Source organism: Etheostoma spectabile, unplaced genomic scaffold (assembly GCF_008692095.1).
Source record: "Etheostoma spectabile isolate EspeVRDwgs_2016 unplaced genomic scaffold, UIUC_Espe_1.0 scaffold00018917, whole genome shotgun sequence".
Classification (NCBI taxonomy): Eukaryota; Metazoa; Chordata; class Actinopteri; order Perciformes; family Percidae; genus Etheostoma; species Etheostoma spectabile.
In genome coordinates, this window is record NW_022604566.1 from 52,699 (window position 1) to 70,046 (window position 17,348).

At 42.0% G+C, this 17,348-nt stretch overlaps 1 protein-coding gene across 1 annotated transcript; it reads left to right on the top strand.

The window, feature by feature from the left end:
• The first annotated feature begins 9,305 nt into the window (after positions 1-9,305).
• Positions 9,306-9,971, top strand: LOC116683275 (zinc finger BED domain-containing protein 5). Its single transcript, XM_032509833.1, has 2 exons — positions 9,306-9,404; positions 9,573-9,971. Exons 1-2 carry the CDS (start codon positions 9,383-9,385, stop codon positions 9,902-9,904), a joined length of 354 nt encoding a protein of 117 aa, XP_032365724.1. The 5' UTR covers positions 9,306-9,382; the 3' UTR covers positions 9,905-9,971.
• The last annotated feature ends 7,377 nt before the right edge of the window (positions 9,972-17,348 follow it).

Here is a 17,348-nt window from a genome sequence, read left to right on the forward strand (position 1 = left end):
GTCGTACTGCCTGTGCCAGAGGCTCTATAAAGAGGGCAAACAGAGTAGGTGATAGGCAGCACCCCTGTCTAGTTGATCTTTGTATGTTGAATTTGTCAGTTTAGTTGCCCTTGGACCTGCTTCGTAATAATTCTGCTTCAGAAATGCATTCCTTTTTTCAGTCTCTTCTAGTAATATGTCATTTATCTTGGTTTTAACTATCTTGGTTTCTTGGTAAACCTTCGAGTCTTTTGTTTTCTGATATTCCTGTTCTAATTCCCTAAGTCTCTCTGTATTTGCCCTGTATGTCTGTAGTTTAAGTCTTTTATCATGCGCAGTTTCAGCTATTAACTTTCCTCTGATGACTGCCTTCATAGCATCCCATAATATTGTTGGGTCTACAGTTCCGTTATTATTTTCTTCAATATATTGTTTTATTTCTGCTTTTATTTTCCCTCTCCGTTGTTCACTGTTCAATTTTCCCACATTTAGTCTCCATAGTGTATTTCTTTTCCTATTACTTAGACATACTTTTAAATAAATTGGATTATGATCAGATACGTCTGCCGCCCCTATCCTGCATTCCTTCACTCTGCGTTTGTCGTCTACCTTGATTAAAAAATAATCTATTCTCGAATGTACTCCATGAGCAGCAGAGTGATGCGTAAAATCTTTTTCTACTGGATGTAGGCTTCTCCATACGTCTGTCATTCCCATCTCTTCTAGTGACACATTTATAAATTTTGCCAAATGTCTTGTTGTTTTTTTATGACTCGTTGTGTCCATATTATGATTCAGAACTACATTTAAGTCTCCTCCACAAATTAGAGTTCCTTCTGTTTCTATTGCAATTAAATCAAACAAGTTTTTGAAAAGTTTTTGTTACTCTCCGGGGGTGCGTATACATTTACCAAGGTTATTAATTCATTTTCTATTCTTCCTTTTAATATTATGTATCGTCCTTCTTTATCTATTAATTCCTTTTTATACTCAAATTGTATTGTGTTCAAAATTAGTATCGCAGCACCTCTTCTACGTCCTTCTTGATATGAACTGTTGTATAAACTTTTGTAGCCATACTATTTTAATTTTTCATGCTCCGTTTTGGATAAATGAGTTTCTTGTAAGAATACAATTTGTACTTTTTCCTTTTTCAGTTTTGTCATCACTCTCTTTTTTACTCAATGCATTCAAACCATTCACATTCAGCGACATTATCTTGATATCAGTCATAACTATGATTTACCATTCCCTTTAAATATGCTCCCAAGCAACACAAAACAGAACAAGCATGAACTTTTGCAACCTAAACATAAACCAAAAAACCGGCGGACTTTCAAACATGGGGTATCTTTCTTCCCCAAGTCCCAGTTGGTGGGTGGAGAGGATATCCTCCATACAAGGTATATTTAAAAAATGTCATGGACCTGGCCCCAGGAAAGCAGTTGGAGACAGAGGTACTTTGTTGTCTGATAGATCTCTTTTTGTAGTAAAAACCGTGTATCACAGTTGAGTGTTATAGATTGTGAGTGCATACCTATGCATTGTGGGCCGTACAATGAGGGCAACCAACATTGACACCTATACAATGACTGAGGTCTGGCAGGGCTCCCAACAACGTTTCAGAAGGGTAAGTAAGATGTTTTACCTCTTCAGTATATCAATATCTGCAAAAAGGAGATGTGTCTGTGTGTGTGTGTGTTTCTACACGTTTTTGTTCTTAGATTGACCGTCTGAAACACGATGTGGCTGCTGGAGCAGTTTTCCACCAGGGACACTGGGCACTCTTTGAAAGCTCTTAATCTTAAATGTTAACCAAGTCAGATAAACACTGACATCAGCTGGTGTACAAGGGGTTTATATAATTTGTAACTAAATTTCCATAGATCATGTATCTCAAGGAGAAAAGGTGCTTGTTCCTGGACCCATTTGGGGCTACGTAACAACAAATGGATCATTGCAGGGATGTGACAACGTGGGTCAAGTACCAACTTTAATAATCAAGTCCTCACTTTGGATAATATTTAGGGAGGAACAAAGCACTTGTGGTTCTTTACCTAGGCTAACATTAGCAAGTCCCAGTGTAGTAATATTAACATTCACCTTACCTTGGATTGAAAAGATCTTACTGTACATGGCTTAAGATAAAACTGGAAAACTAATCATTCCATTTTCTACATTGCGCCCTTGTCCAGAAACATTATCCGACTATTGGGAAATGGACATGGTCCACAGTTGCCCATCCTTAACAGCAGGATGCAACATCATGTGGCGTGTTTGTGTGCAAGGTAACAATGTGACTATCTAATAGGGATGAGCGAGTACAGTATTATCTGTATCTGTATCTGTTTACCACATGAATTATCTGTATCCGTAGCTGTACTCGGCCTAACCCGGAAGTGGACATAATTTAACCCGGAAGTGGGTCGGGTGGTCTTGAAATGGGCGGGGCTTTAACCAATATGTTATTTTAAGCATGCAATTGATATGGGTTGATCAGAAATTGTTATATTTATTGTTGATTAGAAAACTATGTACATGAGAGCATTGAGCTTCAGATCAATGGTGGTGTCATGGTAACAAACAAACTATAAACAGAACAAGTTTTGCAACAATGAATACAACACATGCGGTTCCAATTATGAAGTAAAAAGTAATTAACAAGAGTTTTCATACTCACTATAACTTTCTTTTTTTAACTTTAAATTTTTTTATGATCAGTTTGATTTTTGTTTTTGGTTCTTTTTTATTTCCACACTAGGTATGTGTGAGTGTGTGCGTGTGTGTGTGTGTGTTTGTGTGTGTGTGTGTGAGTAAGAGAGAGACACAGAGAAAGAAAGAGAGGGGGCGGGGGCAGATGCTGTTTCTCAGATCTGCATTGACTTTAATGAAGCCAGCTGACGGTTAACAAAAAAAAAAAATCTCCGAAGGCAAAGACTCAACGCAAGTCGCATTTAAACCAAGCATCATGTCTGAAACCCCAAGTTTACCAGAAACCTTCTGGTTACTGTGTAAGTACTACAAACCGAAGTTAAAAACAAACCTGAAGCTGAAGAAACCCTAAACGTTGACGGAGAAGACCCTCGGACCTGATTGAGTGAGAGAGAGAGAGAGCGCTACTATTCTCCATGTTCTGTGTGTGTGTGTGTGTGTGTGTGAGCCGAGCGTGTGTGTGTGGGGGGCGCTGTGACTATCACAGAACGCAGCGCGGCCAGCTGAGGAGTTGTATTCAATCCGAGCACAGATATTGACTTGTATTACTTTTTGTTTGTAGTTAAAGTTTGGGGTCACATTGTAATGTCCATATTTTTGAAGGAAAAGCACTGTACTGTTCAATGAAGATAACTTTAAACTAGTCTTAACTTTGAAGAAATACAGTCTATACATTGCTAATGTGGTAAATGACTATTCTAGCGGCAAATGTCTGGTTTTTGGTGCAATATCTACATAGGTGTATAGAGGTCCATTTCCAGCAACTATCACTCCAGTGTTCTAATGGTACAATGTGTTTGCTCATTGGCTCAGAAGGCTAATTGATGATTAGAAAACGCTTGTGCAATCATGTTCACACATCTGAAAACAGTTTAGGTTGTTACAGAAGCTACAAAACTGACCTTCCTTTGAGCAGATTGAGTTTCAGGAGCATCACATTTGTGGGGTCAATTAAACGCTCAAAATGGCCAGAAAAAGAGAACTTTCATCTGAAACTCGACAGTCTATTCTTGTCCTTAGAAATGAAGGCTATTCCATGCGAGACATTGCTAAGAAATTGAAGATTTCCTACAACGGTGTGTACTACTCCCTTCAGAGGACAGCACAAACAGGCTCTAACCAGAGTAGAAAAAGAAGTGGGAGGCCGCGTTGCACAACTGAGCAAGAAGATAAGTACATTAGAGTCTCTAGTTTGAGAAACGGACGCCTCACAGGTCCCCAACTGGCATCTTCATTAAATAGTACCCGCAAAACACCAGTGTCAGCAGAACAAATGAAAAGATGCTGGAAGAATGCCTGACGCCATCTGTTAAGACGGTGGAGGTAATATGATGGTCTGGGGTTGCTTTGGTGCTGGTAAGTTGGGAGATTTGTACAGGGTAAAAGGGATTCTGAATAAGGAAGGCTATCACTCCATTTTGCAACGCCATGCCATACCCAGTGGACAGCGCTTGATTGGAGCCAATTTCATCCTACAACAGGGCAATGACCCTAAACACACCTCCAAATTGTGCAAGAACTATTTAGAGCAGAAGCAGGCAGCTGGTATTCTATTGGTAATGGAGTGGCCAGCGCAGTCACCAGATCTGAACCCCATTGAGCTGTTGTGGGAGCAGCTTGACCGTATGGTACGCAAGAAGTGCCCCTCCAACCAATCCAACTTGTGGCAGCTGCTTCTGGAAGCTTGGGGTGCAATTTCTCCAGATTACCTCAACAAATTAACAGCTAGAATGCCAAAGGTCTGCAATGCTGTAATTGCTGCAAAGGGAGGATTCTTTGACGAAAGCAAAGTTTGATGTAAATAAAATATTATTTCAAATACAAATCATTATTTCTAACCTTGTCAATGTCTTGACTATTTTCTATTCATTTCACAACGTATGGTGGTGAATAAGTGTGACTTTTCAGGAAAACACAAAATTGTTTGGGTGACCCCAAACTTTTGAACGATAGTTTATGTGGCCATGAATCATCAAAGTCATTATTATACCTAACATTGTTTTTAGCTTGCAGAGCTGATCATAAAAGGTGGGACTTTGAAGTACCCTGTGGACCAGAAGGGTGGTGGAAAATTAAGACTTGAAATGGCAATGTCCTTGTTGAATAACACAGGTATGGATTACTCTACCAGGTATACTTAAATGTGTTTTTTAAAGTTACACTACATCATTGCCTGTATCACATTTTACAGATGACTTGTCCCAGCTGTATCGGTCTTGTGGGGAGGAGAGCTAAGGGGCAGACACTGATGACTGGGTAGGTAGCATATTTTAGCTGCAGACTAACGCTTGACTGGAAGGTTACTTCAAATCACCGGGTGAACTCTCAGAAGAACAAAGTTATTGAACATTTAGGGTTCCTTTCAGATTGAGTGCACCACCTGCAGTAAATGGTACCACTGTGTGTGTGTGTGTGTGTGTGTGTGTGTGTGTGTGTGTGTGTGTGTTAGCCATCCCTCCACACAAGGAGACTATTGTTGTAAGGGCTGTATAATTTAAAATCTTGTTTGTTTATTGCAAGTAGTAATTTAATTTTTGCATGTGTGATATATAGAAATTCAGAAATTAATACATTTAAATTGATATGAGGGACCTAATAACTGTTAGGATAGTAGTTTGACCCAAAACAGGACACTGATAGAATTTTTTTTTTACTTTTTATAACATCTTTTTTAAGCTTTTCTATCAAAGGGCACATACAGTATAAAAGAAGACAGACATTAAGTAAAGAATAAAGCCCTCCTTTTAGCCACAACTTCTTAACAAAAAAAAGAGAAAACGCTAGGCAGCAAAAAAAGTAATTTTTTTTTTTAAGATTATTTTTTTGGGCATTTTTAGGCCTTTAATGGACAGGACAGCTGAAGTTGTGAAAGGGGAGAGAGAGGGGGAGTGACATGCAGCAAAGGGCCGCAGGTCGGATTCGAACCCGGGCCGGCTGCGTCGAGGAGCAAGCCTCTATACATGGGCACCCGCACAGACCACTACGCTATCTGGATGCCCTAACAAAAGTAATTTTAATAATAAAATAGGTTTGCACACTTGAGGCACACTCAACATAGTCAGTAAAGATGAGGTACCGTAGCCATTGCATGTCATCTGGAAGTATACTTTGAGATCTCGGACCATGCTAGACCATAGAGGCCACTCTGAAGAGTCCGTGCACCATCTTCCCCAATATAGTCCAAGAAGGGGTCCCAGATTTCAAAAAAGCAAAAAGGCATGTCCCTGAGCCAGAAGCTAATAGCTTCTAATGGGAGAAACTCCAACACACTTCGAGTCCATTGTGGAATCGTGGGAGCAGAGTCTGAGATCCACAGGAGAAGAATGCATCTATGCATCTATTTTTGTTATTGCCACTCTTCATTAACCCCAACCGGCCCGTCAGACCCCGCCTACCAAGAGCCTGGGTCTGACCGAGGTTTCTGCCTAAAAGGAAGTTTTTCCTCGCCACTGTCGCACTGTTGCTTGCTCTGGAGGAAACTACTAGAACTGTTGGGTCCTTGTAAATTCTGGAGTTTGGTCTATCTGTATAGTGTCTTGAGATAACTCTTGTTATGAATTGATACTATAAATAAAATTGAATTGAATTGAATCTCCTTGCATTGAAGAGAAGCACCTCCAGTAGCCTCAATTTGAAGACCCATTGCTTTAAGATTTAACCCCAGAATACAGCCAACAGGAGTTAGAGATAGCCGTTTCTTGAATATGACATCAATTTCTTTACATATTCTGACCCAGAAGTCATTATTAAAGGAGCATTCAAACATACAGTGGAAATATGTACCTTCAGACAACTTACATTTGTTACAATATTTTGAGAGCAGTGGGTTAAACCTATAGCGTTTCGCCAGTGTGATTTGGAGCCTGTGTATGACCTTAAATTGCATTTCCCTGGCTTTGTTGGTAAATAAGCAACCTGCAGGCCCTGAACAAACATCATCCCATACATCGTCCAAGATAGCCTCCCCAAAGTCCGCTTCCCAAAGAGATCTGACATGAACCGTACAGTTGATGGTTGAAATTGACAGGGCCTCACAAAACCTGCTAATTAGTTTTCTGGAGTCAGACTTCAGGAGAGCCTTTTCCACAGCTGAGGTGGAAAACCCATTAGGATATGACCTGCTGTTAGAAAGAATTAAACTGCGTATTTGCAAATACTTAAAAAAGTTATTCTGAGGAAGGTTGTATTTCTCTCTAAGCTGATCAAAAGGTAACACAGTGCCCTCTGTCTGCAAGTCACCCACAGTGTTTTTACCCCTACTAAACCACACTGAGAAGGCTTGGTCGGCCAGACCAGGAGGAAAATCTGTGTTCAAATGGACAGGTGTACGGAAGGGAAAAAAAACCCCACTTTGGCCTTCTAACTTTCTTATCGTCTTCCAGACTTTTACAGTATTCTGTAAGATAAAATAGCCCTTTAAGTTAAGGCGTGCCCACCCATTGGAAGCATATAACATATGGTGCAAGGGAATAGGGGCCACTGGGGCAGCCTCTAAATCAAGCCAGGTGGATTCTGCGTCCTTGTCAAACCAGTGCCAGATGTAGGTGCAGAGAGATGCTAACTGATAGCGTCTAAAATCCGGTACTGCCAAGCCCCCACCCTTGAGGGGGCGCTGTAGCGTAGTGAGTTTCAACCTGGCTCGCTCGTTCTTCCAGAGAAAGGAAGTCACAAAGCTATTTATAACAGAAAGTGATTTTCTCGTTAGCAGGGCTGGGATCATTTGGAAAGGATACAGTAACCGGGGAAGTATAGCCATTCTGATAAGATTCACCCTGCCTAGGAGCGACAGCGGCAAAGCTGTCCATTGGGCTAGGGCAGCGGTTCTCAAAGTGTGGGTTGCGACCCACTGGTGGGGAATTGAGACGTGACAGATGGGGCACGCCAAAGTTCCGGGGTGCGTGTGTGTGTGTTTGTGTTTGTGTGACTATAAATGCAGAACGTGTGAGAGAAAACCGTTTGTTGCCGCTTATTAGACCGATCACACCCACAAACAAAGTAATCACTACTAGCCTACATGCAGTCTAAATTAAAAGTACATTAGATATAAGAAAAATTTAACTTGGAACCAAAGTGCAAAAATAATGATTGACGTGACGTCGGCATATAATTTGTAACGGAACAAACTTTCGCGCCCATATAGGCCTATATATGTGTGTATCTGTTTCGCGCCAATGGGTGGCAGGCCAGTGTGGGCAACACAACATGGATTCCTTTGTGACACGGACCTCAAAAGTTGTCGAGCCAGCAGAGAGACACAAAACAGACGGGCCTAATCAACCAAAAAGCCAACCGAAAAGAAAATATGATGAAGGGTATCTTGCTCTTGGATTCACAGCAGCGGTGGTGGGGGGGCAGAGGAGAGACCGATGTGTGTTCTGTGTCTTAAACCACTAGCAGCAGACAGCATGCAACCCAACAAATTAAGAAGACACCTAGAGACCACACACCCTAGTCACGTCAATCAGCCACTTGATTTCTTTCAAAGAAAACTGGCAGAATACCGTCAACAGGAGACTCTCATGGTAAAAGCTGCGTCAGTAAACAATAAGGCACAGATGGCTTCATATAGAGTAGCATACAGAATTGCACAAGGCAAAAAAACACACAATTGCCGAGCAGCTTGTTCTTCCCGCTGCTCTGGACATGGTGTCAATTATGCTTGACGAGACAAGCGCAGCAAAATTAAAAGCTGTCCCCCTGTCAAACGACACAATTGCGAGACGTATTTGCAACATTTCCAATGATCTTGAGGAGCAACTCAGAAAAATTAAAAGACAGTCGTTTTGCGTTACAAGTGGACAAAGCTACTGACAGCAATAAAGACTGCTTGTTCATATCGTACGTCTGCTTTGTGAATGGCGAGTCACTGTGCGAGGATTTGCTGTTTTGCAAATACATAAAAAATAGAGCCACAGCTGATAAACTGTTTAGGATCATGGACAATTACCTCAAAGAACACGGCCTTAAATGGGAAAACTGTGTGGGCTTTTGCTCTGATGGCGCACAGACCATGGCAGGGTCAAGAAACGGGCTGCAGGCGCTAATAAAGAGGGTTGCTGCAGATGCACATTGGACGCACTGTGTCTTTTACAGGGAAGCGCTCTCATCAAGACAGCTCAGCCCTGAACTAAATGAGGTTTTGACAGAAGTTGTGAGCATGGTAAATTTTATCAAAACCCGACCTCTGAAAGCGCGACTGTTCTCCGCACTTTGCGAGGAAATGGGAGCTGATCACACATCTGTGCTGTTTCACAGTGAAGCACGGTGGCTCTCCCGGGGCAAAGTGCTGTAGCGCGTCTTTGAGCTCAGGGCAGAGATACGGATGTTGTTGGAGGAGGAGCGCATGTATGAGTCTGCAAGCAAGTTCAGGGATGAACAATTTCTGTTGAAACTGGCCTACCTCAGCAATATGTTTGGCAAGCTGAATTAATTAAATCTTCAGCTTCAAGGCAAAGACAAGCACCTACCTCACCTGGCAGACAAGATCACCGCATTCATCCGAAAGCTTGAGCTATGGGACAGGTGCCTCGATCAGCCAAACATAGATGTCTTTGAGAACCTGAGTGAAGTTGCTGAAACCACTGAATCTGGAGCTACCACAGTGGTTCCATGTATGAAGCAGCACTTCTCTTCCCTGAGAGGATTGTTTCAAAAATACTTCCCAAACAACAGTGCTCAGTATGCCTGGGTTATGGATCCATTCAATGCAGCAGGTTGGTATTTTGACATTTTATTGAATATTATACTCATATATTATACATGCATTTATTTATGTTGTATGCTACTTACTAACTGGAATTCATTGTTGTCAAACATATTTGTTTGTGTTTATTATGCAATGAAAAATAAAGTAAGCCTATTTTTTTCCATTCTGTCCGCAGAACCTGCTGATTTCAGGTCTGCTGAGGAGGACCAGTTTATTGACATGACATCTGACGCCACCCTGAGGCTCAGGTTTAATGCTCAGACTCTCAGTGAATTCTGGTTTGGAGTGGAGAGGGAGTATCCACTCATCGGGCAGAGAGCTGTGTGCATTCTTCTTCCCTTTGCCACATCATATCTCTGTGAGATGGGCTTTTCAGCGGTTGCTTCACTGAAAACAAAGTACAGATCTCAGCTGAACATTGAGCATGACTTGAGAGTGGCAGTATCAAGCCTGCAACCCCGCTTTGAGAAATTGTGCAATGCAAAACAGGCTCATTGCAGCCACTAATGCAGGGATAAATAGACCTGTCTTGTCAGATGAATTTCACCTCTTTTCTTTTATTAACAGATTGCAAAGTGGCACTTTTGTTTTTCTATTTTTGAGCTTGATACAAATTTTGACACAGCTGCACTTTTATTTCTTTATTTTGAACTTGCTGTTATTTGATGTAGATAGTTTGTATTTAGATACAACTTGTTACTATACTGATACTACTTGTTACTTCAATAAATTGGAACATTTTAAGATTGTTGCGTATTTCATTAGCATTGTGTTGTGGCAATGGGGGCAGGTGGGGCTTGAAAATTCCCCCTTGTCCAAAGTGTGGATTGACCGAAAAAGTTTGACCACTGGGCTAGGGTTTCCTTAATCTTACGGATTGTGGGTACAAAATTGGCTTTATAGAGGCAGAGAGGGAGTGATGTATATGCCCAGGTAGACAAAACCGGATGGGGACCAACGGAACGGGGCAGAGACACGCATGGACCAAGATACATGAGAATTGAGGGCTATAGCTTCAGATTTAGAGTAGTTAACTTTGTAACCTGAAAATTGGCCAAAGGAATTAATTATGTTAACAATCCGTGTAATAGAGGATTCAGTACTATTTAGGTAAAGGAGGACATCGTCACAGCAGAGTGAGATTCTATGACACATGGAACCCACTTCAATGCCTTTCACCAAACAATCTGATCTAATGGCCTCTGCTAGGGGCTCCATGGCAAGGGCAAGGCAAGGCAAGGCAAGGCAGCTTTATTTGTATAGCACATTTCAGCAACAGGGCAATTCAAAGTGCTTTACACAAAATCATTAAAACAGATAAAACACAAGTACAAACAGTTAAAAGTCATAAGCATTAAAAATCAATAAGACACATGAATAGACAGTTAAAAACCAAATAGAAACATTAGGACACATAAAACACAAGAATAAAAGTTACAGTGCAGCATAAGAAAGAAATGAGCATTAATTTAAAGAAAGGCAGCATCAAAAAGGAAGGTCTTCAGCCTTGATTTAAAAGAACAGAGTAGCAGCGGCTCTACAGGTTTCTGGGAGTTTATTCCAGATATGAGGAGCATAGAAACTGAAAGCTGCTTCACCCTGTTTAGTTCTGATTCTGGGGACAGAAAGTAGACCTGTCCCAGATGACCTGAGAGGTCTGGGGGGGGTCATAGTGTAGTAGCAGATCAGAAATGTATTTTGGACCTAAACCGTTAAGGGATTTATAAACTAGCAAATAAAAGTGGCGATGCTGGACAACCCTGCCTAGTACCTCGGCCTACCAAGAACAGGAAAGACCTCAGGCCGTGTGTAATAACAGAGGCCCGGGGGGCAGCATATAATAAGGATATCCATTTAATAAAGTTGTCCCCAAGGTTAAACTTTGAAAGAACACTCAGCAAGTAGGGCCATTCAATCCTAACAAAGGCCTTCTCTGCGTCAAGGGAGATGACGAGAGATTTGGACCTTGACGTTAAACCATACTGTATGAGGTTCAATTGTCTCCTTACATTATTACGTGAGTTACGACCCAATATAAACCCAGTTTGGTCCACTGAAATTAAATCTGGGAGAACACCCTCAAGTCTCTTAGCCAGAATTTTAGCCAACAGTTTTCGGTCTACGTCCAGCAGGGCAATTGGCCTATAGGAGGTGCATTCATCTGCAGGTTTGCTTTTCTTTAAAATTAGGGAAATGTTTGCATCCATCATAGTGTCAGGGAGAACCCCAAAATCAAAGGAATGAGATAACATATTAAGAAGGGGGTCAGCCAACAGGTTACCGAAAGCTTTGTAAAATTCAAGGGTCAGCCCATCAGGTCCCGGGGCCTTGTTGTTTTGTAAGCCACTGATAGCCTCTATCACTTCCTCACGGGTAATAGGCCTATTTAAGCCTCTCTTTTTGAATCTCAGAAGCTTGGGGGAGATTAATTGATGACAAAAATCATGCGTCAATTGTCCTGAACTGTGACCTGATTCAGAATTGTATAAGTGTTCATAGAAATCGAGATATGAGTTGTTTATATCTTTGTTGCTATGGACTCTTGTACCAGCCCTGTTCTTTACAACTGGGATAGCCTGGGAGATTTCTCCTGGGATTTCTGAGCCTCTAGATTGAAGAGTGTCCAAAGCTGCTGTGGTAGTGTCAATTTGGAGCCTGAGGCCTTCCGAAGGCTTAAGGTTAAATTCTCCCTGCAGTTTCCTTAGTTGCTCCTCAAGAAACTGTTGTTCTGCTCTTAGTTTTTTCTTAAGACTTAGTGAAAATGATATAGTCGAGCCCCGAATAACAGCCTTAGCAGTTTCCCAAAGTAAACTAGGTGACACATCTGGGGTGCTGTTCTCTGTCATGAAATAATTAAACTGTTCACTAAGATGTGTTTTGAAATTGGGATTTTTAAGTAGATGGTTTGGAAAGCGCCATTTTCCCCTGATACATTGAGCCCTACTAGACATGACTAAGAACACTGGCGAGTGATCACTAATAACTATATTGCCAATAGAGCAAGAAACAACTCTCTGAATGACGCATTTAGAAGTAAAATAATAGTCAATCCTGGAGGACGATTTATGTACTTTTGAATAAAATGTATACTGCCGATTGGTGGGGTGAAGGGTCCTCCAAGTGTCGATAAAATTTACATAGAATAGGGATCGACCTTGCCCCATATTAGACTGTACAGTTTTAGACTGTACAGTTTTACTAGATCTATCTAGGCCGGGTTTAGGCAGCAGTTAAAGTCGCCAGCTATGACTGAAGACTCAACAATCCACTCAGAGAACAGACAAAACACCTTGGTGTAGAAATCAGAGGAACAAACCGGAGGGGCATACACATTTAGATAAGAGACGATTTCCCCAAAGTGTCCCCTTAATCATTATATATCCACCGCATGCGTCAGCCCTAACTTCTACCTCTGTCAGAGGCAGGGATTTGTGGACTAGTATGGCTACCCCCTTACTATTACTTGTGAAAGATGAATAGTAAATATGGCCCACCCACTCTTTTTAACTTTAGATGTTCATTGTCATCTAGATGGGTCTCTTGTAGCAAAGCAATCTGTACTTTCTCTTTTTTTAAGTAATTAAGAATCTTTTCACGTTTAATGGGGCCCTGAATTCCGTGGACATTCCAAGAGCATAATCTAATTTCTGCATTGTCAACCATGCTTCCACACTGTATGCACAATCGATTTCCTGAGATATATGTGCAGTGTAAGACTCAGTGTACAATACCCTCTGATAAACATGTCAACATAATGTGGGAAATTATACTCAGGTATTGTTATTATTGTGAGAAATTGTACTCAGATATTGTTATCATATTTAGACACTGTGAATGAACTTATGCATAAGTTAATGAAACAGAACTCATATCAGGCATTGAATGAAGGAGAAAATGTACTGTTGCTTGGCATCCAGGTGGGGGCGATACCCTGTTGGCAAAACATTACATTTACAAGAGAACCGGATGCAGTAAGGCCAGAAAGCCACGTGTTCACTCACAATGGAGGGGAACAAAGGGATTCCCACAGGAAACAACCCCCAACACACGCACACACCCACACATTGCCGAAGAATGTAAACAGGAAGTCGCGCCCACCCAGCCAATAGAAATACAGTTTCTAAGGCGATATGACCCGCCTTGTGATGCTTTTGACCAATAGGGCTCCTTAAGAGAACCCCGTATATAAGGCAAGGTACGCCATTGTTTCAGTGCCTTTTTTGTGAACCTCTGAGCTAGTCATGTTCCATTGAGACCCGTGCACGTATTGATTGTCCGGAATGCATTGCTCTGTTTTATTAATAAATCTTTTTGGTATACTTAATCAAAGCTAGAGTGATTCCTTAGCTATTTGAGTCCCGACGTTTGGACCCTCCAAGTGGAATTCGCAACAAATTTGGTAGCAGAGGATGGTTTTCGAGTAGTGGTTAAATTTAGCAATTCCACGGAATCAGGATTAGAAGTTGTTTAACTCCGGGTCCAGATTCCACGGACAGTCCACGTCTGCCGGAACGAGACAGAGGAGGCATTGTGTGCAAACCACGGAGGAATGGTCACTGAGAGCTCTCTAAAAAAGGGTAAGCTGAAACCTGTTTCATCAAATTCAGCATATTGTATAATAGTATAAACCAAATTAAAGTGATCAGACCTCCGGGTGAGTACATTATGTAAAAAAAATATAGACTAAAAATTATTAAGTGTTTTGTGGACATTGAGCAATGCATTCCGTTTTTCTGTTGAATGAGTGTGAGTGTGATAAATATGATTCCATAATTGTATGGAGCTACGCTGTGTGTTGAGGTTCGATAAACCTATCAGTGGACTTGCTTTAGTAGGATTACTGATAGGGGAAGGCCTGAAACGCGATAGCGAGCCAGTGTTCATAGACGATTCCAATTATTGGAGCTGCGTCTGTGAGTGGTTCGATAAACTTGTCGGTAGATTCGCTGCAAGTCGTATGCTGATGAGGGAAGGCCGCGGCACAGCCAGCCAGTGTTCGGGGTAGTGGCTCCATCCATAAGGTGGGCCACCATGTGAAAGTGCGTGAGTGGGGAAACATAGAGCTGTTGAAGGATGAGTGAGTTGATAAATATGATTCCATAATTGTATGGAGCTACGCTGTGTGTTGAGGTTCGATAAACCTGTTAGTAGACTTGCTTAGTAGAATTACTGATGGGAGAAGACCTGAAACGCGATAGCGAGCCAGTGTTCATAGGTGATTCCATTGGAGCTACTATACGCGAGGGATCCAAAACTTGCCGGTAGGAGTGATTGACCTACATGCCGAGGGAGGTCTCGGCGCGTACAGAGCCAGCGTTCACCATTTTGGAGTCTCGGTCCATAAGACTGAGTTCAGCGAATGAGATAATGACGATTCCATAAATTCTTTGGAGCACGTGGTGCGAGAGATTCGAAAAACCTGCAGTGTTACTGTGAGGGGAAGGTCGGGCGCCCACGTGTCAGTGTTTGTCTAGGGAGAAACCGGCCCATAAGGCAGTTCTCAGCGGATGTAGAGAGAAGAGATAAGAGATAAAGAGAAGAGATAATTGTTGTTGAAAATGTAATGTATTTGTAAAGTTTGGAAAAGAATGGTTGTGTGAGCCCGCGTGAAGCGTTGACAATTGACCAAGCCTCTGGTCCGTCTGTGGTGCTGCCGTTGAAGACGTAGGTTAAAATTACACGTAAAAATACTGTTGGATCTTGTAATGAGTTCGATAGGGTGCTTTGTGGGTTATTGAAAGTAGAAAATTTGGAGGGAAAAAAGAGAGGGAAAAGAGAAAAAAGGGGGGGGAGGAATTTTGGAATTGCAGAGGAATTTTGCAGAGAAAGAGAGGGAGGGACAGCCTGCAGAGTGAGTGATAAGGGAGGGGCTGTTTGATTAGAGGCAGTGAGAAGTGAAAAGGGAGAGACAGCCTGCAGAGTGAGTGATAAGGGAGGGGCTGTTTGATTAGAGTACAGATATGGGAGCAGACAATGTAGTGCAAGGGAAAAGATATTTGTTGGTAATGGTAGACAGATTTTCTAGGTGAGTAGAAGCTATCCCATCTAGACATGAAGATGGAAAGATTGTAGTAAAATGGTTAAAAACTGAACTGATACCACGGTACGGCATTCCAAGACGAATCAGATCAGATAATGGCACCCACTTTAACAACCAGTTGTTGAGAGAAGTTGAGGCTGCTCTGGGGATCACACACTCATTCGGGTCGGTATACATCCACAGTCCCAGGGACTGGTGGGGAGGGCCAACCAAACATTGAAGGCTAAGATAGCCAAGGTCTGCCATGAGAGCAGGATTAAGTGGGTGGAGGCCTTTCCCCTGGCACTCATGGCCATGAGAGCTGCAAAAGGGGAGAGACGCACCTCCCCCACAAGATCTTGACTGGCAGACCAATGTCAGGTCCACCCAATGATGGAGGTCATATGCCATTATTGGATGTAAAACAGGTAGAAATGTCTGCCTATATGAATGAACTAACCTCTTTGGTCTCAGCCCTCTCTACCCAGGTGGAGAAAGAAGCTAGCACCCACTCAGAACGAGAGGCAGACCATTAAGATAGGAGACTGGGTCAGGGTTAAGGTCCACAAGAGGAAGTGGGCCAACCCCAGGTGGACTGGTCCAAAGTGAAGGAGTTTACTTCACACTCGGTCCAGGTCAAAGGTAAATCAGACGCACCTTGGCACCACCTGACACATTGTGCCCCAGCAGATCCTCCAACCCGCACTTTAGCGGCCACACAATTTGATTCAAAAAAATGCAGAAATTAAGGGCTGCTTAGGAAGTCCAGACAGTCCTCAGTCTGGACAGAGGGCACCAAGCCTAAAAGAAATGGGGCTCAAGAGAAAAGTAGTATTGTTAACTTGTGTCATGCTGGGAATAGGGGCGGGACTGATAATGTGGGGAAAAGAATAAAATTACAGGATGATATAACTGAATTAGAGGACAATGCCAAAACCGTGGATCTCATATTCCAAATTGAGAAATAAAATAATGAATGTAGAAGATAAACATGCTGTTCTCCACAGTCTTTTAATGCTCATACATACAGGGAGCAGCACACCCCATAAGGGACACTAGGACACAAGATAAGGGAGACAGGGTGGATAAAACACAGGGACAGAAAAATGATCAGTCATTTCCAGTAAATCTACACATAAGACTGGCACAATAGTCTCCGGTGGGCACACATGGAATTTAACCAGCAGTAAAACATACATAGGGGCGGCTGTGGCTCGGTGATAGAGTGGTTGCCTGTCAACTGAAAGGTTGGTGGTTCAATCCCTGCCCCTGCAGTCATTGTCGAAGTGTCCTTGAGCAAGACACTGAACCCCGAGTTGCCCCCGGTGCTGCGCATCGGAGTGTGAATGTGTATGAGTGTTTATCTGATGAGCAGGTGGCACCTTGTATGGCATGTGTGTGAATGGTGAATGTCTCCTGTAGATGTAAAAGCGCTTTTAGCAGTCGTTAAGACTGGAAAGGCGCTATATAAATACAGGACATTTACATTAAAAACGACATAAAGAAAAGAGACAAAGATAGAGGGTTTTGTAAGAATGAGGGAAAGAGGGAAAAAGTGGGTAATATAGAAGCAAGGGTATAGCTCCAAGAGAATAAAGCAGAAGAGAAGTGTTGACTCATGTAGTAATTAAACTATTGTTGCAATATAAGTATTTGAGTAAGCGGAGAGAGGTGTTCAAAGGTAGTAGATGGGATTATGTCTGAGATCTGGTAGATTGAAGGAAAAGAAATGTGAAATTTATGATATCACGAGGAAAAAGTAAGAAATAAGAAATAGAAAGTTTAGTGCATTTTATGGAGGGACATAGCTGGTGAGAATTCAACACTAACTATTAATGGCTCACTTTTCAGATTGGGTATAGTTGATATATGTTTAAATGTATGTCTGTATGTCTTGTCTTGTTTATTTGTTGTATGTCTGCAATTAGGAGA